Below are 27,442 nucleotides of genomic sequence, written 5' to 3'. Positions count from 1 at the left end.
GAGGTAAATGCTGCTGACAAAGCTTTTGTATTATATTTTGTGTACACAATCACATGGAACTGCTTCCTATAAGAGCTTAATATCGTAATATTAAGATCTCGACAAGAAAACTACTTTTAAAATTTGTTACGTTGGGAAGGAGTAATCTTGATGACAAGTCCAGGGAAGACATCATCATCCATAGGTAAATGGAATAGAAGTGAACAGTATTGTCAACAAAGCAAAAGCTATTCCATGGAATGAATGAGAGGGCTAACAACATAATTTTGTTCCAGTATTAAATTATACAGTTCTTCTACAAACATTTGAACAGATTGAAAAGCAGAACCCATGAAAAAAATTAGAAAAAATCACCAAGGATAAAAAACCCAGTGTTAAGTTCTTTCTATGCCTCTTCATATACAGTCAAACTCTGCAATTCATACAGCAACTTGTGTCTTGTACAAATTTTAATGAGAAGGCTCATCCACTTGACTTTGCCAGCAACTTCCATACACTTAACATCCCGGTTCCATCACCAGTGAAAATGAGGCCATCAGGACCAACCTGAATGTCTCTAACTTCACATTTTGAAAATATATAAACCTATGTCAGAAAAAAGTTGCAATTTGTTAACCAAAAGGAAATATATGTCAGCTAGTAAATTATTCTAATAAATTAAAGAAGAAGATACTGACGATGGTAAATCATATAGGTGAACAGAATTATCGTTACAAGCGCACAATAATACTGGTTGTCCAAAATCATTCAACCCAAAAAGCGCAAGCAGACCCTGTAGCAAACATATTACAAGATTACTGTCAATTAATGAAGTAAACATCAAAGCTATTAAAGCCACAGAGAAGGCAGAAGACGGAAAATGGGAGGTGGTATATTTTTATTAAATCCTAAAACTATAATGCATCACATATAATAGACCTGACAACAAATATACAAAGTAGGAACTAGAGTAAAGAAGCCTAACGGTTCAAGTGTGGAAAGAAATGCACAAACAAACAAAATCATACAGTAGAAAAAAAAAATGATCACGAAACCACATACATGTTCTTCGTTATGTGTATGGGTTACTTCCAAGTTGCCTCCTGCAACACCCCAAACTTTTATAGTCTTGTCCAATGAACAGGATAACAAAAATTGATCCCAGCATAGAAGAGACAATGGTGCATTAGTATGACCATCTAGTGTCATAACAGACTGTAGAGTATCAAGATCCCAAACCTAGTTTAAGAAAGGAAGACAAGAGAGAGAGATTAGCACATGAGGAAATATGTATAACCAAAATACTAGTTAAACAAAAGTTCAACATTAGAGGTATATTAAAATAAAATTTTAAATAGAACGCATCTGCTCAATGGCATGATATATAGCATCAGCCTAGAACCCAAAGAAAAATCAATAAGAAAAATAAATTATCCTTGGGCATTTATTGCATGAGTAAAAAGGGCAGTACCACATTATATAGACTTCTAAAATAACATAGCCTTGGGCATTTATTTAAGGCATCCACCTTCTAATAACCAGTCATAACACTAGAAGATAATCTTAAAAATGACAACTTACCCTTATTGTATTGTCCATGGAACCAGAGTAAAGCATATTGCGTCCAACAGTTAAACATGTCACAGTGTGAGAGTGGCCTCTTAGAGATCCAACATGATGAAAAGGATTCTCAGCTCCAGGACTGCCTTTCCATACAAAAATACCACCATCCTGCAATATCAAATGAAATAATCAACTTTTCAGACCACTGTAATAACCAAAAAAGATGATGACGAAACACGTTAAACAACAAAAAGGGCATGCCATAAAATTTGGTGAATAAAAATATAAATGATAGTTTTCCTTTCGTAAGATCAACAAAACTTACATTAATAATGAGCACACAAAAACATTTCAATTGTCAAAAGAATCTAAATTGTTCATGTTACCTGTGCTCCAGCAAAGAGCATGTCGTTAGCAACAACCATGCAATAAACTTGGCCGACTGGTTCATTAAGGATAAATTCTGATGATGACTCAATATTCCATGCCTACAACATCACAAACAAATGCAGAATTAACTTTGAGCACAAAACTATAAAGGTTTAAAGAGGGAACTGATTATAGTAAAGGAAACCAAAAAATATATATTTAGCTATAGGCTAACCTTAACAACATTGGGCATGCCTATAAAGACCCATGGCCCCTCACAAATCAAGCAACCAACTTCATCACCAAGATTGATTACATTGGCACATTGACCAGTATGACAGTCCCAAAGTTGTACTGTTCCATCTTTACTGCCTGAATAAAGCTTGTCTGACCCTAAAGGAAGGGCAATCCCACTGACAGCCTGTCAATTAGCATTTAAATATTTAATATTCCATAAGTTTTCTTAAAATCATAAATAAAGGGAAAAAAGTGTAAAAGCATAATTAAAAAAATAAGTAGTTGGCCGGACAATATATCCATTAACCATCAAGGAGCTGGTACACATTTGTTAAATTTATCTCCTTCCTTCAAGGCCAAACAGAATTTTAAAATAACCCTGAAAAAACATATCAGTGATCACAAGCTTAACCTCTGGTGCCCATCAAGCTTTGCTAGCATTGAGATCCCATTCCCGCAAAACCATGAATGCATAAACCGGCAGTTATCACCTTTCACACAATTTCCAGATAGCCAGTATTCACAGACCTTTGGTGGAGTCTTTAAAGTACTTATCTTTTTTCCTGACTCAACACTTCCAGAAGAAGAAGCCAAGGAGTTCTTAGGTCTGTTATGATTGAGGGTCTTTCTGATTCCATCTTTTGAGCCACTCAAACTCCACACATTCTTCCTGCCACTCAAGGGCCAGTTTTCTGGTAAAGCGCTTGAAAGTTCAGTCAGGATTGGCGGTTGTGAATGTAAAAACCTACAGGGGTTTCTGTTGCACTTTCCAACTAGATTGAATTACATAATGCACGGTTAGCAGGCTGTCCTTCCCTTTGATATGAGAGTCCCCTGGGCACCTTGACCTCCATACTATAATAAAGAAAGATATAGAGAGAGAATCAATGGAAAACAAAGACATATTAACCATTCCTTCAAAGACAATCCAAATCCCATCAAAGATCCAAATTTCAGAAGCTAATCCCACAATCTCTGTCTGTTAATCAGTAACAAGCAAGGAAAACTAAATTTCCAAAGGAACCAGGCCCAATAACATACAGGAACGTATGACGAAGAACCCAATTGCATCGAATCCTTTGATGCTTCCATTGGAAGAAAGAAATTGAAAAAACCCTGACCCTACCCAAAAAGTAAAACTAAATGTAGATCAGCAGTAATCGAAATCTTGAAGAGTAATCTTGATATTCCACGAATAAAAAACTTCAAACTCCAATCCTTATCTCCCTAACCAACCGCAACGCATCAAGATCAGCAGTAATCGAAATCTTGAATATCTCCTTAACCAACCTCAACGGATGAACATAAAATTCTAAAACCAAACCTATGAAAAAGAATAATAATAAAAAGAGAAGAGAACCCTAATACGCATCCAAGCTTGATTATAGCTTCTTTGATGTCCATTCCACAAACCTGAGATTTCAACAAATCGAACTCTGAGAATCTTGAAAATAGAAGAAAGATTTTAGAGCACGAAAAAGTAGAACTCAGAGAATTTTGAAAAAAATAGAAGAAAGGCGAATGTCTTTATGATCTCGGAAGAGCGGACACACATGTATAGAGATTCACTTGGGTAGCCGTTACTTTGACGAATTCCGTTTGGAATAAGAAAACGAGTGCCAGATGTATGACACGTAATCACATGCTTAACGGCTCCCAATTTCAAATCCTATTTTAATTCTAATTCAATATCAATTTTATAAGACAAAATAATCTCTCATAATTAATTTTTTATTTTTATTTTTAATAAATTTTACAACAATTTATTTTAAATTAACGGAAAATTTCAATGCCTACTGAGTGTATTCAACCCCATCCAAATTTTTTTTTTTTTCATGAGTTATAAAATCAAGGATTGTTTTTTAATCCCTAATCTGTTTGATTTTTTGTAGTGATTCTTTAATCTCAAAATGGATCCAATCTCAGAGTGTTTATTTTTTTTAGTGAGGTTTCGAAAATGAGCAAAATTATAAATGTTAATAATGAGCAATAATTTATATATTAACAATTATGTATTACAATGTAATTGAGTAATGATATATTCTTGTTAATATAAAAATTAGTATTTATGGTTAATGTACGTAATTTTATTATTTGGAAATATAACTCCAATTAAGATTAGACCGGTTAAGTTTCAAGTTATTTTTCTGACTAATAAAATAATATCATTTTGATATTGTTCAACAAATTTAAGTTTCAAACTTTTCTCTGAATTGAACTTAAACTTCCTTTAAGAGTAATTCGAAAAACTCAAATCAAACTATCGTCGTTGTTTTATTGATTCAGGCCAAACTCATAACCGATTTATGTTCGAGCTCAACTCAACATAGTATCTTAGTCTAACTATTTAAGTGGCAAGGAGATGATATTTTTAATATTTTGCAAAATTTTTCTTAAAGTAATCAATCCAATTATTTATCATGAAAAGTCTCCAAATCTTTTAAACTCTTTCTGTTTTCTTTTTAGTGAATCGCCTATTGGTTTTTAGTAAATAGACTTATTAATAGACATATTATGAGGACCAGTCTCAACTGTGGCATAGCCCATACCCCCTTTTTTGACACAATCCGTAAGATTACAAGCTTGTGTTAAGCCTATGGACCATGCAAGTTGCATTGGAAGTCTTGAGGTAAGACTTGTGGGTCAGTTTAACATAAACTTTTTAAAATATTAATTAAATATACTAGAAATTGTGAGTCAGTCCCACCTACTCTTTTCTAGAAAAAGTTAAAATATTATGTTTTTCACTTATTCGATCTAAAAAATTAAATACGTTTTTATTCTAATGTAGATTTGATATAAATAAATCATTTTTATAGTAAATTAAATACAAAACAACAACAAAAACTATAAAAACTTATAAATTAACAAAGGTATGATCCGTTAAAGAGACTAAGTTTTTAAGGTTGAGGATTAGGGTAAACCGAGTATGAAATTGAAGTTTCAACAAAAAATGTATAATAAAAAATGAGATTAAAAGGGTGTAGGATAAAAAAAAGCGCTAAAATGATTAACTTCCTAACCATAATAGCGCAAAACAGACACCATTGTAAATAACATATTTGAATTTGAGAGATAAATAGGGTAGAGACCAAACTAAGCTGTCAATGAATGATTAAATTTGATTCAAGTTTGACTTATGACTCAATTCAAATAATATAAACTAATTGTAAAAATGAGGTTGTTCTTATTATTATTGGGTAAAATAATATCGTTTTGTTAATGAGCTGCAAACATGAGTTACAAATCTAAGTTGAAACTCTGAACTACGATTTCGAGTCTTGAACTCAAAGCAAGCTTTGAACTTCAAACTTAAGGATTGAGTCAAATTCAAATTATTTTTAACTTTGACATGACAAACTTGATTGATCCCATTTTACCAAACTCAGGCTAATGAATGCTTGGGTTCAATTGGTTTGTATCCACCTATAGTGATAAACAAATCATATATTTATCTAACTTTTGTTATACATGGTTTTCCATAATCTAGCAAATTACTGGTTTCTAAGTTAAAACATAAGAGTTTAAATATGAATAAATTAGATCCAAACCAAATATAGGGCCAATTAGAGTTTGAATTGAATTCGAATTATACTCAGCTTGAACTTATTCAAATTGACATACTATATCATTAGATAATCACTAACGAGATGGATAGTATCATTAGAAGATCACGTGAATCCCGTCTGGGATTAAAACAGGCTAAAATATCATAATGATTTTTTTTAGAGATGCGTGTGCTTATTTAAAATTAATTAATTATATGTTAAAACATCATAAATAATGCTTAAATTTATAATTTTTATTGTTTTTTAATTGTATAATTAGGGTTGAATGAATTTGAGTAGAATTGAGTCATACTAAATCTTGAAAAAATTAAAATTAAATTTGAATTCAACTCAAATTTGAAATAATTAATTCGAGTTTAAACTTAAATAGGTTTGAATGATGCACATCATGTTAACAAAAAATTATTAGAGAAGAAAAATATTATAGTTATTATGCCATGAAGTCAATGTGTTTTTGAACTAGAATTGAGTTGTTTTATTGAAGCCTCAATTTAAGTTTGATTTATTCAAACCAAATATAGACTCAAATTTTGAGTCAATTGTGTTCGAATCTACCATAAAAGACGGTTGAAATAGTATTTTAAAATTATAAAATACAATCAAATTATAATCTAATTTATTTTTTTCGAATATATAGTCAAATTATAATTATAAAATCATGAAATACAATCTAATTTCCATTTTTCCAATGATTACGGAAACAATTGTATTTTTGTTAAAATTTAGTCAAGTGTCACCGACCAGTTGCCACAAAAACCTAGTAATGTCAACTTCTCAAACCGAATCGACCCGAACTTGACCCGTTTTACAGTGATGCTAGCTTCTCCTGCCTCTTGATAAGTCTCTTCTTCTTCACTTTCTCTTTTTCACCCTTCATCGCGATTGACAACTTAAATCAAGTCTATTTTTACTTGTCACTTGAACTTTCTTTTTAAATTTTCTCGCAATAAATTCAAAATTGTCCATACAAAAGCTTGAAAAAAAAAAATTTTAATATTCCTCGATTCAACTCTTTAATTGATGCTTTTGATTGTGTGTTTTAGTAGGTTTTATTGTTGAGGCATGCTCAAATTATCTACTTGCTTCATTTCAAATGGCTCTTGCAATTGCACTTACACAATCATGTGACTTGGTAATTTATATTGGAAATCAAATCATATCACATCCCTGGAAATCCTACATTATTCCTGGAAATCATATCCCTGATTATTAGAAATCACACATTGATTAGCAGATTATTTTTCCATTCAAAGCATAACTTTATTTGTATAATTTATATTTCATTACCAAAGATAGATTAGAGTTTACAGTATATAAGTCATTGCATGTAAAGATTGTATATACAAGTAATAGAAAACAATAATTCTTTCTTTACTTTTCCTGAGCTTCTCTAGTTCACTATATTGAGCTAACTCTGCTCTCTTAGATTTTGGCATAGTATTAGAGCAAGGTTCCGAATTGCTCATTTTTTAATCTTTTGTTCAGTTCCAATACAAGACAGCCTCACTTATATCCCATTAACCTGCATAAAGAAGAACTGGATTAGATGAAGCCAATCAAAGCAACATCCGTTGATCTTATATCGATTGAATCCATTACTGAAACATCACAAATGCCAGCTTTTCTCCTGATTCCTACAAACAAAAATAAATCGGAGCCTGGAGATGTTCTTTATGCTTCACCATCAGATAGACCAGAACTCGTTTTGATAAAACAAATGTTAACTGGAGCTGAGAATTATGCATAGTGGGCTAGAGATTTCAGAAGAGCGCTCATTGGAAAGGACAAGATTGGATTCGTTGATGGCATTGTACCTATGCCATCTGAACCCGATCTTGCCTGATTTTGGGTATGATGTAATACCCTTATTTGAGCCTGGATTAGCAACTGTTTGACTGAGGAAATCGCAACTGGCCTACCACCTATAGAAGACGCCGACGAGCTATGGGGATTCATCAAACACATGTATAGAGCTTTAGATCTTGCGAAGATCTATAGTGTTCAACAAACCTTTGCAAAGATCCGACAAGAAAATCAGAGTGTCACAAACTACTTCAATAGACTTTTCGCTACCTGGAACGAATTAGATTCTGTCGAAGAGTCAATCGTTGCACCATCAAAGGTTCTCAGATAGATTCAACGTGTAAAGGAACGGGAAAGGCTGACGCATTTCCTAATAGGGCTAAATGAGGGATTTGTCGCTTTCAGAACTCATATACTTACCTTTGCAGAGGTGTCATCACTACGACGAGCATATCATCTTGCCATTCAAGATGAAAGTCAGAGGAGCATCGAGCATGATGAGGAGAAAAGAGCGATTGCCCTCAATATTTATCAAAGGAAGCAGGTAGCTGGAGAAGAAAATGAATTAGGGCCATCTTAAGCTTTTAATTTATATGGCAAGATGAATGGACAGGATGGAGTCAAGCGATCCAATGGCTTATTTTCATCCACAACACAAAATCAAATTGGCACCCAGACTTTTAACAATTTTCGTCAAGTCTCAAACAGTTTTAATAATTACAATCAACCACCCAAACAAAAGGAAAATTATATTGTGAGTATTGCAAATGATGTAATCATACCAAGGACACTTGCTGAAAGTTGCATGGTCGTCCTGGATCCAGCAAAACAAAGGCAGAAGGGCCCACTACAAATCAAACTACTTCAACTAGTCTAGGATCTACAACCAGACTCTCATCTGAATAATATGATCAACTGATTCAACTTCTAAATCAGATACCAAAGGGTAACGACATCTCAACTCCCTACGCAGGTACGATTTCGTGCTTTAATACTTTTATTTCTCCAGATGTTTGGATAATAGATTCAGAGGCTAGTGACCATATAATATGTTCCCCAGAATTTTGTACCAACACAAAATATCTATCTTCTTGAACATTTGTTAAATTACCTAATGGGACCACCACTCAAGCCACACAAATAGAAGATGTCTGATTAGATAAACTCATACTAAAAAATGCCCTTTGTATACCCACATTCCATTTCAACCTCATCTCAGTTTCCAAACTATGCACAAACAACAAATGTGTAGTAACCTTTTTACCTGATATATATTTTTTCAATGAATATATTTATACATATATAGGTATGGAAATTGGGGAGTCTGTTTTACATATGGTACTTGGTTTGCACTTGGAGGATTGGCAGCAGCTGGCAAGACTTACAACAATTCTATAACTATGCGTAGAGGTGTTGATTTTCTTCTTAAATCACAAAGAGAGGATGGTGGTTGGGGTGAAAGTTATCGTTCTTGCCCAGAAAAGGTATGTATTTGTGTCAATTGATTTTTTACTGTATTACAACATACTAAACATATGTACTAGTTTGTTGTCTTGGGCATTTAGAAATACATACCTCTTGAAGGAAACAAGTCAAATTTAGTTCACACTGCATGGGCTATAATGGGTTTAATTCATGGTGGACAGGTTAGTTTCAATAAACCGCTATCAAAATTATATTTTCATGTTTAAGCACCAAGACAAATTTTGTACTATTTATGTTTTTATGTGATTGTTCTTTGGATTGTCAGGCAGAAAGAGACCCAACTCCTATTCACCATGCAACTAAGTTGATAATTAATTCTCAACTAGAAGATGGTGATTTTCCCCAACAGGTACAGTTGAAAGAAATGAAAAAATCAGCACATGTTAAGTTCAAATGTTTCAATAAATAATTAATGAATAAATGATGTAATGCTTGGAGGAAATTACATGAGTGTTTATGAAGAACTGCATGTTACATTACGCAATGTATAGAAATATTTTTCCACTGTGGGCTCTTGTTGAATACCGAAAGAGGGTTTCGTTGCCTTCCAAGACTAATGTTTGAGAAAATCAATATAGAAACAAGTTAATTACTGTTGAAAAATTGGCTTTTTAGATCCCACATTGATTATTATTTTTTTTTTTGTATTTTACCAAAGACTATAATAGAAGCCTTAGTTTTAATTCAAAACATTCCAAAAACAATTGTAACCAAATACAATTGTATTGAGAGAATCCTATTATTAGGGATCTCTAATAGTTTTATATTTTCTTTGTAACTATTCTTTCAAGATAATGAAAGTAATCAACAGCATTGAGGACATAGGTATATTTATTGAACCTCATAAATTCTTGTGTTCTCTTTCTTTTATTTTTTGCATTTCTATTTTGTACCTTAATTATTTGTTATATTCAATAACATAGAAATTGTGTTTTATGTTTCTACTACACAACAAGTGGTATCATAACCTAGATTTAGGATAGTAAGTAGCTATTTATATGGTTATGTGCATGTCTAGAAAAATGTTGTCCAAGGAGGTTGGTTTTTAAGGAGGCTTTGTCCCCACCAATCTTTCCTAGGTATTTTTCTGGTGTATATATTATTATTTTTGGCACTTACTACTATCCTAGGTTATAGTAATTTTTTTTTAGCTATTGAATATAAATTTGTGAAACTTGGTTATTTGAAAAACTATCTACCAAGTAAATTGCAGTCAGTAGAAAATGGCATTGACATCAATAAAGACAATTGTGACAACCACAAAAATTGATATGGAAAAATTTGATGGCCGAAACAATTTTGGCTTATGGCAATGTGAAGTGATGGACGCCTTGTGTCAAGAAAATCTTGATATAACTCTAGAGGAGGAAAAACTAGAGAAGATGGATGACAAAGAATAGACGAGGATCAACCGCCAAACTTGTGGTATAATCTGTACATGTCTTTGTAGTGAGCAAAAATATCTACTCATGAAAGAGACTTTTGCAAGTAAGATGTAAAAGACATTAGAAAGCAAGTATATAAAGAAAAGCAATAAGAATAGACTTTATTTACAGAAGAGATTGTTTTGTCTTTAATTGAAACTTGTTACAAGTATAAGTGATTATATTGATACTTTTAACTAGTTGATAGTTGATTTACTGAACCTAGATGAAACCTTCAAAGATGAAAATAAGGCAATACTTCTACTAGGATCCCTTCCTAAAAAATTAGATCATTTAAGCATTACATTACTTTATGGAAATGAGAAATTAACTTACGATTAAGTATGTGCTGCTTTGAATAATAGTGAAATTCGAAAGAAAGATCAACAAGAGAATAAAAAGATGACTACTGAAGCCTTTACTACAAGAAGACGAAGTCAAAGTCATAAGTAAGAAAAAAGAGGTAGATCTCAGTCAAAGAAAAGACCTAGTAATGATGAATGTGCTTTTTGAAAAAAAAAGTGACATTGGAAGAAAAATTATTCGAAGTTACAAAGGAAAGATAAAGGTAAGACCAAAGTTGCTTCAGATGCATGTATAGCTAAACTTTAAGAAGATGAGACAAACTTTGTTTTAGTAAGTCTACCATCGACATCTTAGTATGATGAATGGCTTCTAGATTTGGGTTATACATATCATATGTGTCCACGCAAAAAATGGTTATTCAATTATGAAAAACTAAATGGTAGAGTTGTTTTCATGGGTAATGATAGTTCTTGTAAAATAGTAGGGATAAGTTCAATCTGTTTAAAGAATAATGATGGATCAACTAGAGTTCTGATAGACGTTTGATATGTACCACAGTTGAAGAAAAATCTTATTTCTTTAGGAGTTTTAGAATCCAAAGGCTTTGATGTGTCAATGTGAGATGAAGTCTTGAAAGTTATCTCTGGTGCCCTTATAATGATGAAAGGTACAAGAAGAAATAACCTGTATCATTATAATGGTGGTATAATTTTTGAATCAGTAGTTACAGTATCTGAAAATGATGCAAATGTTGAAATAACCAGACTTTGACATATGTGTTTGGGACATGCAGGGGAAAAAACCTTATTTAGTTTGGTGAAACAAGGCTTAATGAAAAGAGCAAAGACTTGCAAGTTGGATTTTTATGAGCATTGTGTCTTAGGAAAATAGACAATAGTAAAATTTAGTACTACAATTCATAATACTGAAGTTATTTTGGATTATGTTCACTCTTATGTGTGAGTACCTACAAAGACAACTTCCTTGGAAGGTAGACATTACTCTATTACTTTTATTGATGACTTTTCTAGAAGAACATAGGTGTATGCTTTAAAGAAGAAGAATGATGTATTAGGTGTTTTCTTGAAATGAAAAAAGATTGTTGAAACTCAGACTGACAGAAAGATCAAATGACTAAGGACTGATAATGATGGTATGTATACTAGTGATCCATTTTTTGAAGTTTGTTAGGCTAAAGGTATTGTACATCATTTCTTAATCAAAAGATCACCATAACAGAGTGGGGTGGTAGAATGCATGAATTGAACTTTGCTGAAGAAGGTTAGATATGTGTTGTTCAATGTTAGGTTGGGCAAAACATTTGGGCTAAGGTAGTTACTTTTGCATATCATCTCATAAATCTTTTACCATCCACTACAATTGAGGGGAAAACACCCTTGAGATGTGGTCTGAAAAACTTGCTAATGATTTTGATTCCTTACATGTGTTTGGTTCTACTGCCTACTATCATATAAAGGAGTTTAAATTAGATCCGATAGCTAAGAAAGCAATTTTCATAGGGATTAGTTCTAAAGTGAAAAGATATCGTCTTTAGTGTCTAAATTTAAAGAAAATCATTCACAGTAGGGATGTTATCTTTGATGAATCTGCCATGTTAAAGATGGTAACAAAGAAGACAATGATACTCAACAACAAGTGGAGTGTACTTTGTAACAGGTGGAGTTTGAAACAATCACAACAATAAACCTAATTAGAGTTGTTGAAAATGATTGTGACACTTGAGTGGCAGAAGAAGAGAGTGAAGATGGAAAGGTGTCAACCTAAAAACCTTAGCAGCAACAAAACGAGAAATACGTAAACCTACTCGATTTGCTGATATGGTAGCTTATGCACTTCCAATTGTAAATAATGATATTCCTTCCACATTTAAAGAAGCAGTCAGAAGTCCAAAAGTTAAAAAGTGAAAGAAAGCTATGGATGAGGAATTACAATCCCTTAAGGAAAATGAAACTTGGTAGTTCAATTACCGAAGAACAAAAAGGTAATTGGGTGCAAGTGGGTTTATGTAAGAAAAGATGGATTTCCTAACAAAGAAGATGTTCACTACAAGGTAAGGTTGGTAGCAAAAGGCTATGCTTAAAATGAAGGGATTGATTTCAATGAGGTATTTTCTCCAGTTGTTAAACATTCTTCTATTAGAATTTTGTTGGCCTTGGTAGCACAATTGAATCTCGAACTAGTTCAACTTGATGTGAAAATTATGTTTCTACACGGTAATTTGGAAGAGGAAATCTTTATGACTCAACTTGAAAGATTTAAGGCTGCTGATAAAGAGAATTAGGTTTGCAAACTGAAGAGGTCGCTTTATGGATTGAAACAGTCACCAAGACAATGGTACAAGTGATTTGATTGATTTATGATGGAGCATAGGTACACAAGAAACAAGTATGATAATTGTGTATATTTTCACATGCTACAAGATGGGTCTTTCATTTATCTATTATTGTATGTTAGTGATATGCTGATAGCTTCAACGAACCAAGAAGAAATTAAGAAATTGAAAACATAACTTAATTAAGAGTTTGAAATGAAAGATCTGGGAGAAGCCAACAAGATTCTAAGTATGGAGATTAGTAAAGATAAAAGAAGAAACAAGGTTAGTTTGACTTCAAAAGAATATCTGAAGAAGGTATTACACCATTTTGTCATTTCTGAGAAGTCAAAACCTGTAAATACTCCACTTGCTCCTTATTTCAAGATTAGTGCTTCCTTATCTCCTTGTACAGATGAAGAGCGAAGATATATGTCATAAGTTCCATATTCTAATATGGTCGGTAGCTTGATGTATACAATGGTGTGTATAAGGCCTGATATTTCACATGCATTTGAAGTTGTGAGCAAGTATATGCATGATCCTGGTAAGGGACATTGGCAAGCTGTGAAATGAATTCTATGGTACTTACTAAAGACTGTAGATGTTGGTTTAGCATTTGACTAGGATGATGTACTTGGTTAAGATGTGATTGGATATATTGACTCTAATTATACTGATGATTTAAATAAATGTCGATCAATTACTAGTTATGTCTTTACACTTGCGAAAGCACCAATAAGTTGAAAGTCTACCTTGTATTCTAAAATTACTTTGTCTACTACAGAGGTAGAGTATATGACAGTTACAGAGGCTGTAAAGAAAGCTATTTTGTTACAAGGATTGTTGGAAGATTTAGGAATTGTTCAGAAGCATGTCAATGTGTACTTTAATAGCCAAAGTTCAATTCATTTGGCAAAGAATCCAGTGTTCCATGTACGAACTAAGCATATTGACGTTGGACATCATTTTGTACAAGAGATTATTGAAGAAGGGAATATACAACTCTTGAAAATTGGGACTGTTGAGAACCTTGCAGATATGATGACCAAGGTGGTAACAACAATCAAGTTCAATCATTATTGAACTTAATCAACATCCTGCAAGCTTAAATAGCACCAAAAGGCGCATTTGAAGTCATTACTGAAGAAGAAAATATACGAGAAATTTGGTGGGACTCGCTAAATCACCAAGCTTGAGATTATTGAAAAATTGGCTTTTTAGGTCCTACATTGATTATTCTATTCTCTTTGTATATTACTAAAGGTTATAAATAGAAGCCTTGGTTTTAATTCAAAACATTCTAAAAACAATTATACCCAAACACAATTGTATTGAGAGAATTCTATTATTAGAGATCTCTAATAGTTTATATTTTCTTTGTAACTAATTTTTAAAGATAGTGAAAGTAATCAGCGATGCTGAAGACGTAGGCACATTTATCAAACCTCGTGAATTCTTATGTTCTCTTTCTTTTATTTTTCTGCATTTCTATTTTCTAACTTAATTATTTATTATATTCAATAACATAGAAAATGTGTTTTATGTTTCTATTGCACAACAATTACAAGTCATGATAATATCTTTTCTTAAATCTTTGTAATCCAATGTAATGGCTATGGTTTATTTGTTTATGTTTAGTCTACCCAACACTAAATGATAGATAGAGCAGAAAACACTTATGTACCTTTGAATTAAATGGTACCAATTGAGTTAAAAGTTTCTTGTTGTAACCACTGATTAAGCTATTTGTTATAATATTTTGGTGATAATGATGATGATGATGATATAAGAAATTAAAAGCCCTTCAGCAGGTATATTTGTCATTCGTATACATATATATAATAAATTAAGATAATCTACAGGTTTAGACTAATTCTTACTCGCCGATTTTAATGCTTTTATTAACTTTTATCATAAAGGAAGTCATAGTGTTCCTCACAACATTCTTTACAAAAATATATCTAATTAAAGTTTAAATAATTTTGAATTAATAATAAAATATTACTTACATGATAATTTAAATATATAATTGGATATTTTAAACTAAATACATATAACATAAGGGTTTATAAAAGTTCATAAAAAATGAAGAACCTATTTATAACAGTCGGTACAAAAAAAGAGGAACCAAAAGATGAATTTGCAACTGATGGCAATGTAGAAGGAGATGTCAAAGACTATGAAGCTATCCGAATATTTAAGGGAGAAGAAAATGGATAAGGTGGTAGCAGATGGTTTGGTGGTGTGGAGAATGAGCCAGGCAAGGGTGAAGGTTCACCAGTCTTTTTTTTTTTGGTATCATTTGTGGGACGTTGCACTTGTAACTGCAGTTGATGATAAAGATGATGAAGTCAACATTATTACAACGAGTGGTGTTTAAATAATAAGTTGAAAAGGAGTTTGTCTTTTCTTGTGATGTTTCAACTTAAGAGTTTTTTTTTATTTTTCTTTATGGGTGGCTTCAAAGTAAGAAACTGAAAAGAAGGAGTTGGAGACTACAAAGAGGAATGCGAAAAGGTAATGTGAACTAATGGGAGTGGTAGTGGTAATGGGAGGTAATGGGAGTGAAGAAAGAAGAAACCAGATGAGGTGATCATCTTATGGTGTTTACGTGTTTCTAATTGAGTGAGAAAAGAAATTAGACCAGAGAAAAAAGAGATTGGAAGAGAAAAAGTGTCCATCAACCATAGTTGCAATCCCCACGGGCAAGATTTTGTGGGTTTGTTTTTTTGGATGGTGAGGTGAAAATGTTGCATTTAGTTAGGGAAGATATGTTAAAATTTAGTTAAAGAGTAATATAATAAGTTTAAAAAGGCTGAACCAGTTAAAGATAATATAGAAATTACAAGTTTGCATCTATGTTAACAAGATTATGAGTGGAAAAATATGATTCATTCCATCAATGAATGGAAAAGTGTTTTTTAGCCAAATTAACTTGATGGGAAATTGTAATTTACTCTAATAATATTGCTAAGGAAGAAGCTAAGAGGCCAGCTAGCTAGAGCCCTTGAGTGGTCATATTATATACAATAAAACTAAGTATACATATTTTTGGTATACAATTTGGATACACAGATGATGTGTCAATATATGATTGGATGATTTTAAATTAAAGATAAATTAATACTCAATCACACGATGATATATTATCTGTATATATAAATTATATACCAAAAATATATATACACAATATTATTTTATTATATATCGGTAAAATTCGAAGAATCAAAGACCTTAATTACACTAATTTATTACTAGCAATAGCATATTTTACCGTCTTTATTATTGTTAACATATAATCTCAAACATATTAATCCTCTTCACAATATGCAGTATTTGTAATAGCTTATATAATTATAAAAATAGAATCATACTCATCAACTGCATACTCCCATTAATTTTATAGGATTAAATATAAATTAGTATTTATACCAACTGTAAAATTTAGGGTTTGTGTCAATTTTCACCTAACACTAAATAGGATATTTTTTTCTTTTCAACAAAATTCTCTGTCCCAAATGGTTTGTCAGGGAAACAAAAGTTAACCACATGTTCTTGAATGAATTTCCATAAAAAAAAAGTTTAAGCTAAATGCAACATTTGGAAAGCAATTTATAGTTAAAATATGTGGCTCAGATTCATGATTCGAATTCGTGATTCAATGACAAAATAATTTCGTTTAACAATTCCTTAATATAATTCGAATAGAGTTACAAACCAAGTTTAAACCAAATTGAGCTTCATATTCAGAGTGTGAGCTAAACTGAGTTAAATTCTTGTTAACTCAAGTTTGGCTCATTTTAGAAGCAAGTCTAAACTTTTCACTTGAACTCAGTTTAAATTCAAATTAAACGAATTTGAACTAAACGAGTTCGAACAAAGTTAAATCAATTTTTGAATCCAAACCCAATTTGATTTGGATCCACCGTACTTTTGCCTTTTTCATGAAAATGGGTCAACCACACAACAAACTACCATATTAACAACTTGACACAACCAATCCCTCATCTCTTTTTTTCGTCATTATTTTAGTTATCATTCGAAGAGTTGCTCTTGATAAAAGAATCACGTTGGTGAACAATCATCTATAAATTGTTTTTTTTTTTCATAATTAAAAATAAAGTTCTTTTTCTTTTTCAGTAAATCCTAATCTCTTTGATCTTTTTGTAGCGATTGTGTAATCTTGAAATGTATCCCACCTCCGAGTATTCATTTTTTAGTAAGCTTTTGAAAATGAATAAAATTATACATAAGTAATAATTTGTATATTAACAATAATATGTCGCTATATGATTAGATGGTGACAAATTATTATTAATATATAAATTAGTACTCATGATTAATGCACATATTTTATTGTTTTGGAATGTAACTCCAACTAGGGTTAGATTGGATTCGAGTTGATTATGTCTTAAAAGATGGCTCAACTCAAGTTCATATTTGTTGAGCCAAAGTTAAGCTCAAGTTGTAGCTCTCGGCTCAAGGAGGAACCACGCCAAACTTGAACAAAATGGAGTTCAATTCGGTCTAACTAGCAAGCCAACCATTTTAATTGGTTCAATTCAAGCTTGGTCTAACTTGATTCGAGTCAAGTCTAATGGTTGGCAAATTGATGTTATTTTAGTTAAGTTTTAAGTCTTTTTTTTTTTAATTGGTAAAATGATCTCATTTTGATATTGGACAAAAAATCTGAGTCTCAAACTTTAGTTAAACTATGAGCTTCGAACTCTCTCTCAAGTTAAACTTAAACTTTTCTCAAGACCAATTTGAAGAACTCTCATTGAACTCTAGTTGTCTCTTTATCAATTCAAGTCAAACTCAAGGTCAACTTATATTAGGATTGAGCTCAACTTATATCTAATCCTAACTCTAGCTCACATTTTCAATGTAAGTTCAAAGGAGATGATATTTTTAATATTTAGCAAAATTTTCGGAAAGTAATCAATCCAACTATCTATAATGAAAAAGACTCTAAAGTCCTTTAAAACTCCCTCTATTTTCTTTTTAGTCAATAGCCTATTGGTCCATTCTTATCTTCATACTTCACTTAAAAAGAAAATTAAATTTATGAAGAAGAGAATTTTTATTTCATCAAGGTAATGTAGCATACCAATTAACGAAAAGTAAACATTTGAATTATTGAAACTTTGGGAAAATAAACAAATTAAAATATACAAAGAGAGCAGATTTATCTTCTTGTATTTGGATCTTTCACCAAGCAACAAGAACCTAGTTTCTTTCTTTCTTTTTTTTGTCCCACGAGTTTGAAACAAGGTTTTTTTTTTTTTTTTAAATGATTCTGTAGTCTCACATTCAATAATGATTTAATATGAAACCGTTTATGTATAATATGATAAATTTTACTTTCAATAATAATTTAATTTTCTAAAGAGTAATATTGTGTGTACAAATAATAAACACTAACTTATATATAAACAATGACATATTATTATATGATTAAATATTGTTTTATTTCTAATTTAAAATTATCAATCTTGTGGTAATATGTTATTATTTATATTTAAGTTTATTTTTATTATTTATACATATAATTTTATTATTTCATGAAGTTATTTATCATTTCTCAGTCAATACCATCAAAGCATCTATTATTTCATGAAGTCATTTATTTTTATTGTTTATACATATAATTTTGTGAAGAGAAAATAGTGGGTGAGTGAGATTGCTCCCACAAGAACCCAACTGCTAAATGAGATCGCTCGGGGAGGGGCAACTGATGCAGAGTGAACTGAATTCAACTGCTGAGATTTCCTAGCATGAAATTCAGCTGAGATTTTGTAGTATTGTTTTGGTTGGAATACGGTGTCATATGACTAAATAAGGTGATGTTGTTTTGAGGAGAATTGTTCGTTATTTTTCTAATCTTAGCAATCAATTGGTTCGGTCTCATTTTTATTAGGCACGTATTATAGGCAAGACTGAGGAATGTATGCTTGAACAAGTTTCTGGAATGAAAAACGTGTGACTCTTCTCTCTGAAAATTCTGTCTTCCTTCTTCCTCTGTGTGTTCATTTTCTTCTGCTCTTAAGCATTTTGAAATAGCTTCCTCTGTGTGTTCTTTGGCCCCTTTTCAGGTAATTCGCTTGGAAGTTCAGTCAGGATCGGTGGTTGTGAATGTACAAACCTACTGGGGCTTCTGTTGCACTTTCCAACGATATAGAATTTGCATAATGCACAGTTAGCAGGCTGTCCTCCAACAAGGAAAGATGACCTTAACATCCGAGTTCAGGTAATCCCATACTATAATAAAGAAAGATGTACAGAGAGAATCAATGAATAACAGAGTCATATTAAACGGCCCCATCAAAGATCAAAATGTCAGAAGGTAATCCCACAGTCTCTGACTGTTAATTAGTAACAAGAATCTGAATTTCCAAAGGAAGCATGCCCAATAACATACTATTTTAATACAGGACCCATGACGAAGAACCAAATTGCTATCCTTTGATCCCATTAAAAGAAAGAAGTTAAAAAAAGGCTAACCGTACCCAAAAGTAAAACTAAATCTAGATCAGAAATAATTGAAATCTAGAAGAGTAATCTTGATATTCCACATATTTAAATCTAGATCAGTCGTAATCGAAATCTTGAAGAGTAATCTTGATATTCTACATATTTAAAAATTCAATCCTTATCTCCTTAACCGACCGCAATATATCAGTATAAAACTCTAAAACGAGAAGAAAACCCTAATACGAGTCCAAGCGTGATTACGACTTCTTCGATGTCCATTCAGTAATAACAACAACAACCTTGATTGAGAGGGAGACATCGACAAACTTGAGATTTCAAGAAGTCGAACTTTGGGAATCTTGAAAGTAGAAGAAAGATTTTACAGCACAAAAAAGTTGAACACTGAGAATTTTGAAAATAGAAAGAAAGATTTTAGAGCGCCAAGAGCGAGTACGAGAGAATGTGTTTATGTTCTCAGAAGTGCGCACGCACATAATTTTATTATTTCATGAGGCCAAATATCATTTCTCAGTCAATACCAACAAAGCATCTATTCAAAATTTCAGCCATGAATTTATGGTTCATGCCCACACTAGCACTTATAACAGTAACATACTTTATGTCACAATTGTAAAATTCAACATTTTGTGTCCATAAATGCACCAATCATCCAAGCATTTTCAATCCAACTGTTTTGATCGGGATCTTTGACAACAATTCCTTACTAAAATTTGGTGGAGAAACTTTAAGATACCTTTGGAGATAAGACTTGAGTAAAGGGATAGATTTAATACGAGTTAGTTTGAATTTAATTTACAAGTTAAATATAAAATATTTAGATTAAAATTAAATAAATCAAATTCAATTATGAACCCGATTCATAAATTGAGTTCATTGTTATAAACCAGTAGTTTGAGTAAGTCTTCCTCAATCGGCATTGGCTCGAGTCTCATTTTTCATTTTGTCTACAAAAGCCACCAATTCTACAAAATTTGCTACACCACAAACTCAAATCAAAGGCCAGAGACTCCCCAAAACCGATATGCAGTTAACCACCACCGTTGATTTGCTCGTCCTCATCACTTTTGTCCTTCTCATTTCCTCTTCATCGTCTCCTCTCTTCCCCAATGAAGCCCTCCCCACCAAGTCCGGTTACCTTCCCGTGAACCTCGCCACCGGCTCCGCCAGTTTCTACACCTTCTATGAAGCACAAACACCCACTTCGCAATTCTCAGAAACCCCACTTCTCGTTTGGCTTCAGGGTGGCCCTGGCTGCTCCTCCATGATTGGTAACTTTTTTGAACTCGACCCTTGGCGCGTTAACTATTATCAGAGTGAAAATGTCGAACATCTTAGACTCGAACCCAATTCGGGCTCTTGGAACCGCATCTTGGCCTTCTTTTTCTTGATAATCCCATTGGAACTGGGTTTAGTTTTGCTGCAAGTGATGTCGAGATCCCAAGGGATCAAATTTCTGTTGCTAAGCATCTTTTTAAAGCCATTAATGGGTTTCTTGAAGCTGATCCCTTGTTTAAAAACAGACTTCTTTATGTTACTGGTGAGAGTTATGCAGGAAAGTATGTTCCTGCAATTGGGTACTATATTTTAAAGAAGAATTTGCAGCTGCCAGAGTCTAAAAGAGTGAACTTGCAAGGAGTTGCTATTGGTGATGGGTTGACTGACCCAGTAATTCAAGTCAATACTCATGCTTTGAATGCTTATTTTTCAGGTTTGATCAATGAGAGGCAAAAGAGGGATATGGAGAAAGTTCAACGGCGGGCAGTTGAGTTAGTCAAAATGGGGAATTGGAGTGAGGCAAGAGACACGAAAAATGAGATTCTGCAGTTGTTGCAAAACATGACTGGCTTACCCACTTTGGATGATTATAGTAAAAAGGCTCCTTACCAAACATACTTGGTGACTAATCTTATAAATATTGCTGAGGTTAAAAAGGCCTTGGGGACCAAAGAAAGCATAGTTTTTGACATATGTAGTGATGTTGTGGGGGATGCATTTCATGAAGATGTGATGAAGAGTGTGAAACACATGGTGGAATTTTTGGTGAAGAAATCCAAGGTGCTATTGTATCAAGGGTACTTTGATTTGACAGAAGGGCCGGTGTCAACCGAGGCTTGGGTGAAGACATTGAAATGGGAAGGAATTGAGAGGTTTTTGATGGCAGAAAGAAAAGTCTGGCGAGTTAATGAAGAGCTTGCTGGGTGGGTGCAGAAATGGGGGAGTCTGTGCAATGTTGTTTTGTTTGGTGCTGGGCATCTTGTGCCTACTGACCAGCCACTTAACTCACAGACAATGATAGAAGACTGGGTTCTTCAAAAAGGCTTGTTTGACAACGGCCAATGAGGAACCCTTCATAAAATTTCTTCCCCTCTTCGTATTTAGCATTTAATAAAAGTCCAAAATGTGTATTATTATAAGATTAAGTTTGATTTGATATTTAATTTTGGATTATTTAATCATACGATGATATATCATTGTTTGTACATAAAGTTAAGCACATAGGATTAACCTTTAGCATTTTGATTAGTAATCTTGTTACTTAAATGATCATTTTGCGGTTTTGGTTAGTTGAATTTCTAGCAAAAATCCAAAATGAAGGCACTCAACTCCTTAGTTATCAATTTTTGATGCTTCAAGATCAAAATTATATATAACATACATAAGTGTGTATCTATTTGTATATTAGAATAAGAGACATATAATTTTATTGTTAATTAAAATATATTAAATACAAAATAGAATAATATATAACAAAATGAAAATGCATCTCTATGGAATGGCGCATGCCTTCCCAATGTTAGGATTTGATTTAATTTCATTAATTACAAAATTTTTACGATAATATTAGTATGATGTCATGTTGACATCATTGTAATAGTTTGACCCAATTGTTGAATCATGATTTGGTACAAGTTGATTCAATCATTAATTTAAATTGATTTAAAACTTTTGGACTATATTGATCATTAAGTTTTGATAGAACTAATTGAATCAACTGTTTGAATTTGAGTTTTGAAAGAGAGAAAGTGAGAAGCATTTGGTCTTCATTCTTATCTTCAAATCTCCACAAAATCCAAAAAGAAAAAAACCATAAATCTATGAAGAAGAAAAACTTTATTTCCTAAAGTTAATGTAGCATACCAACTACTAGAATATAACTATTCAAGTGAGACAAGATACATAAGCTTCCCAATTAAGGTTTAAATAATAATAATATTATTATTAATTGTAATTTTTCATTGTCTAAATTAAATCTCTTGATAATCACAAATATTCCATTTGATTTATTGAAACATTGGAAAAAAATAAATAAATAAAATATACAGAGAGAAAGCTAGATTTATCTTCTTGTATTTTATTATACTTTTTAGCCAAATTCTTTTATTTAACTATACATTTTTAATTCTTTTGTAAGCAACAAGAACTTAGATAGCCTTTGTAAGTCTATACATTTTTAATTCTTTTATTTTATTATACTTTTTTTAGCCAAAATTTTAACTTCTCACACTCTAATGAAATCAAACTCGAACTCAAGTTGGGAGTTATGCATTCAATGGCTAGCTTGAATTCAGATTGAATCCACACATAGTTCATGATTCTTGTAGCATAAATATTTACCTATAAAATATGTTGTTGCAAAGCAAAAAAAAATCTCACAAGGAAAAAGAAAAGAGGTAAATGCTGCTGACAAAGCTTTTGTATTATATTTTGTGTACACAATCACATGGAACTGCTTCCTATAAGAGCTTAATATCGTAATATTAAGATCTCGACAAGAAAACTACTTTTAAAATTTGTTACGTTGGGAAGGAGTAATCTTGATGACAAGTCCAGGGAAGACATCATCATCCATAGGTAAATGGAATAGAAGTGAACAGTATTGTCAACAAAGCAAAAGCTATTCCATGGAATGAATGAGAGGGCTAACAACATAATTTTGTTCCAGTATTAAATTATACAGTTCTTCTACAAACATTTGAACAGATTGAAAAGCAGAACCCATGAAAAAATTAGAAAAAATCACCAAGGATAAAAAACCAGTGTTAAGTTCTTTCTATGCCTCTTCATATACAGTCAAACTCTGCAATTCATACAGCAACTTGTGTCTTGTACAAATTTTAATGAGAAGGCTCATCCACTTGACTTTGCCAGCAACTTCCATACACTTAACATCCCGGTTCCATCACCAGTGAAAATGAGGCCATCAGGACCAACCTGAATGTCTCTAACTTCACATTTTGAAAATATACTCAAATGATAGTTTTCCTTTCATAAGATCAACTAAACTTACATTAATAATGAGCACACAAAAAAAATTTCATTTCAAAAATAAATCTAAATGTTCAAAGATTACATTGTGCTCCAGCAAGAGAGACATTTCGTAGCAACAAACATGCAATAAACTTGGCCGACCGGTTCACTTAAGGAAAAATTCTGTTGATGACCAATAACCACGCCTACAACATCCAAACAAATGCAAAATTAACTTTGAGCACAAAACTATAAAGGTTTAAAGATTGAACAGATATAGTAATAAAGGAAACCAAAAAATCTATATTTACTATAGGCTAACCTTAACAACATTAGGCATGCCTATAAAGACCCATGGCCCGTCACAAATCAAGCAGAACTTCATCACCAAGATTGATTACATTGGCACATTGACCAGTATGACAGTCACACACTCGTACTGTTCCATCTTTACTGCCTGAATAAAGCTTGCCTGACCCTAAAGGAAGGGCAATCCCACTGACAGCCTGTCAATTTAACATTTAAATATTTAATATTCCGTAAGTTTTCTTAAAATCACAAATAAAGGAAGAAAAGTGTAAAAGCATAATTAAAAAAATAAGTAGTTGGCCAGACAATATATCCATTAACCATTCAAGGAGCTGGTACACATTTGTTAAATTTATCTCCTTCCTTCAAGGCCAAACAGAATTTTAAAATAACCCTGAAAAAACATATCAGTGATCACAAGCTTACCTTCTGGTGCCCATCAAGCTTTGCCAGCATTGAGATCCCATTCCCGCAAAACCATGAATGCATAAACCGGCAGTTATCACCTTTCACACAATTTCCAGATAGCCAGTATTCACAGACGATTGGTGGAGTCTTTAATGTACTTATCTTGTTTCCTGACTCAACACTTTCAGAAGAAGAAGCCAAGGAGTTCTTAGGTCTGTTATAATTGGGGGTGTTTCTGATTTGATTATGCGTAATTCCATCTTCTGAGCCACTCAAAGTCCATACATTCTTCGGGCCACTAAAATTGGTATTCTTCCTTGGCAGGTTTTCAAGTAAATCACTTGACAGTTCAGTCAGGATCGGTGGTTGTGAATGTAGAAACCTACAGGGGCTCTGTTGCACTTTCCAACCATATAGAATTTGCATAATGCACGGTTAGCAGCCTGTCCACCAACAAGTAAAGATTACCTTTCCCTTGATATGAAGTCCCTGGTCACCTTAACGTCCAAACTATAATGAAGAAAGATGTACAAGAGAATCAATAAATAACAGAGTCATATTAAACGGTCCCATCAAAGATCAAATTGTCAGAAGGTATCCCACAATATCTGACTGTTAATTAGTAACAGGAACTGAATTTCCGAAGAAACCATGCCCAATAACATACTATTTTAATACGGACGCATGACGAAGACCCAAATTGCGTCGAATCCTTTGATGCTCCCATTCCAAGTAAGAAATTACAAAAACCCTAACCCTACCCAAAAAGTAAAACAAAATCTAGATAGCAGTAACCGAAATCTTGAAGAGTATTCTTGATATTCCACATATTTAAATCTAGATCAACAGTAATCAAAATCTTGAAGAGTAATCTTGATATTTCGCATATTTTAAAATTCAAACTCCAATCCTTATCTCCTTAACCGACCGCAACACATCAGCATGAAACTCTAAAACGAGAAGAAAACCCTTATACGCGTCCAAGCGTGATTACGGCTTCTTCGATGTCCGTTCAGTAATAACAACAACAGGCTTGATTGAGAGGGAGACATCGACAAACCTGAGATTTCAAGAAGTCGAACTCTGAGAATCTTGAAAGTAGAAGAAAGATTTTAGAGCTCGAAAAAGTTGAACTCTGAGAATTTTGAAAATAGAAAGAAAGATCTTAGAGCGCACGCTCATACATACAGAGATGTGTGTTTATGTTCTCGGAAGAGCGCACGCCCGTACATGCAGAGATGCACATAGGTAGCGTTACTTCGTGGCATTCCGTTTGCCGGGTCAGCAACAGATTTTGCCACGTAATCACATGCTTAACAGGTGTCAGACACGAATCCGATTCTAATTTAAATTCAAAATCAACATAACGGAAATCTTTCATTTTAACTGTTTGTCCACCAGCGTTAATTTTATAAGATAATCTCTAATAATTAATTTTTTAATTTTAATGTTTAATAAATATTATAATAATTTATATATTTAGCAAACCAAATCAAGGTAAAAGCGTCAAAGGAAGGATGATGGGCAAGGTCTTTTAAAAAAAAAGGATATTCAAGGTTTTCACAATTGGACTGGGATAAAAACCGTTTTATGTACTGATTTTGGTCAGACTGATTGAACTGTTTAGACCAGTCGGTTGGATCGAAATTACATTTTTATGTAAAAACATAAAAAAATTATGTTTAATTAGTAATTACATATGTTTTACACAATAAATTTTATATTGTGCATAATTTTTCAGTTTTCACAATTAACAAAATATATGTATTATTAAACATAAATGTAATAAGTAATAACAATTAACTTTGCATCAAAACAAAACAAAACATATGCATTAAACAAATTCAATTCTACAAACACATGCCCTATTAATTATTACAACATATATCCCATCATAGAAAACAATTATATCCAATATAAATAATATTATAGATACTTATTTTGTATATATAATTTTATATATATTTATATATATTATCATACACTTTAATATTATTTTTATCCATCCATCTAAAGTAGATAATTGTAAGTTATGATAAAGCAAATGTCTCTTCATGATTCACTAACCAAACAAAACGCAGCTCAGCCAGGCAAAAAACCAAGCACAAGGTGGGCAAATCTTCACATGATATTCAATAAACACACAACCACAAACCTCCCACAACTGAAATTGCCAAAATCAAACACCCACAGAATTCAACCAATCTCCAGCAATCATAAGCGAAAACCAATACAACTTCTATCCAAATTCAAATATAAAATCTAAAAGCAGAACTGCATTCTCTTCCAATCTATGATTTCTGTGTTTGCTTTCTGTCGTGGCTACTGGAAGAGCAAGTCCATGTTCCCTAGATGATTGCCTGTTTCTGGATGCCACTCCAGCTCCATTTGTGCAGTCGTCGTTGCCTCTCCGACCACCACCATAATCGCCTGACCATCATCCTTCGATCTTTGATACCCGTCATCCACCACGTCGTTGTTCCTTTGTCACGATAATTTGAGGTTTTGTAGTTGGGTTTTATGGAACCACCTAGACCGTTTGGACCGTGGTTCATGTTCGAACCAGAGGTTCGACCGCGGTCCAACCCAATTTTAACCTTATACCGGTTCTGTCTTCAACAGTATTCGGCTACAGTACCAGTTCACAAACCGACCGGTTCGGTTTTTAAATCCTTGGGGATATTAACTAAAATAGACACTAATTTTTTTACCTAAATTTTTTTAAGTAAATTTTTAGTGATTTTATTTTTTTAAACAAATTTTATTTTATTTTTAATAATATCTCTCTTGGCTAATTATGTCACTTTCTCGATTAATTACATCAGAATATTTTTTTCCAATAACCTAGGAACATTTTATGTTTGCTAGGTTATGATTCAAAGATTTAAAAATTTATTCGAAATTATCTATTT

At 32.5% G+C, this 27,442-nt stretch overlaps 2 protein-coding genes and 1 pseudogene across 2 annotated transcripts; 2 read left to right on the top strand and 1 right to left on the bottom strand.

Moving 5' to 3' along the window:
- LOC123213639 (zinc finger CCCH domain-containing protein 48-like) lies at positions 1-26,954 on the bottom strand. The gene is made up of 12 exons (XM_044633111.1): positions 26,891-26,954; positions 26,686-26,769; positions 25,719-25,842; positions 25,525-25,590; positions 24,999-25,040; positions 24,549-24,912; positions 2,147-2,332; positions 1,929-2,030; positions 1,561-1,710; positions 1,042-1,218; positions 678-772; positions 1-585 (listed from the first exon to the last, which is right to left on the bottom strand). The coding sequence occupies exons 1-12, from the start codon at positions 26,952-26,954 to the stop codon at positions 498-500; spliced, it is 1,542 nt and encodes a 513-aa protein (XP_044489046.1). The 3' UTR covers positions 1-497.
- On the top strand, positions 8,881-9,534 carry LOC123212921 (beta-amyrin synthase-like). Its single transcript, XM_044632165.1, has 4 exons — positions 8,881-9,004; positions 9,086-9,166; positions 9,271-9,354; positions 9,444-9,534. The coding sequence occupies exons 1-4, from the start codon at positions 8,921-8,923 to the stop codon at positions 9,453-9,455; spliced, it is 261 nt and encodes an 86-aa protein (XP_044488100.1). The 5' UTR covers positions 8,881-8,920; the 3' UTR covers positions 9,456-9,534.
- On the top strand, positions 20,553-21,977 carry LOC123212920 (annotated as a pseudogene).
- Positions 26,955-27,442: the final 488 nt, after the last annotated feature.

Source organism: Mangifera indica, chromosome 4 (genome assembly GCF_011075055.1).
Source record: "Mangifera indica cultivar Alphonso chromosome 4, CATAS_Mindica_2.1, whole genome shotgun sequence".
Taxonomy (NCBI): domain Eukaryota; kingdom Viridiplantae; phylum Streptophyta; class Magnoliopsida; order Sapindales; family Anacardiaceae; genus Mangifera; species Mangifera indica.
The sequence above is the reverse complement of the archived record's forward strand: the minus strand, read 5'-3'. Positions and strand labels throughout refer to the sequence as shown.

Bases quoted from the DNA above. Each gene is read 5' to 3' on its own strand.
- LOC123213639 (XM_044633111.1), bottom strand. From the start codon at position 26,954: ATGGTGGTGGTCGGAGAGGCAACGACGACTGCACAAATGGAGCTGGAG. The intron at 1,219-1,560 runs GTAAGTTGTCAT...TTCTTAAACTAG, and splicing joins CCATGGACAATACAATAAGG to GTTTGGGATCTTGATACTCT. The intron at 586-677 runs GTCAGTATCTTC...TTTCTGACATAG, and splicing joins CACCTATATGATTTACCATC to GTTTATATATTTTCAAAATG.
- LOC123212921 (XM_044632165.1), top strand. From the start codon at position 8,921: ATGCGTAGAGGTGTTGATTTTCTTCTTAAATCACAAAGAGAGGATGGT. The intron at 9,005-9,085 runs GTATGTATTTGT...TTGGGCATTTAG, and splicing joins ATCGTTCTTGCCCAGAAAAG to AAATACATACCTCTTGAAGG. The intron at 9,167-9,270 runs GTTAGTTTCAAT...TTGGATTGTCAG, and splicing joins GTTTAATTCATGGTGGACAG to GCAGAAAGAGACCCAACTCC.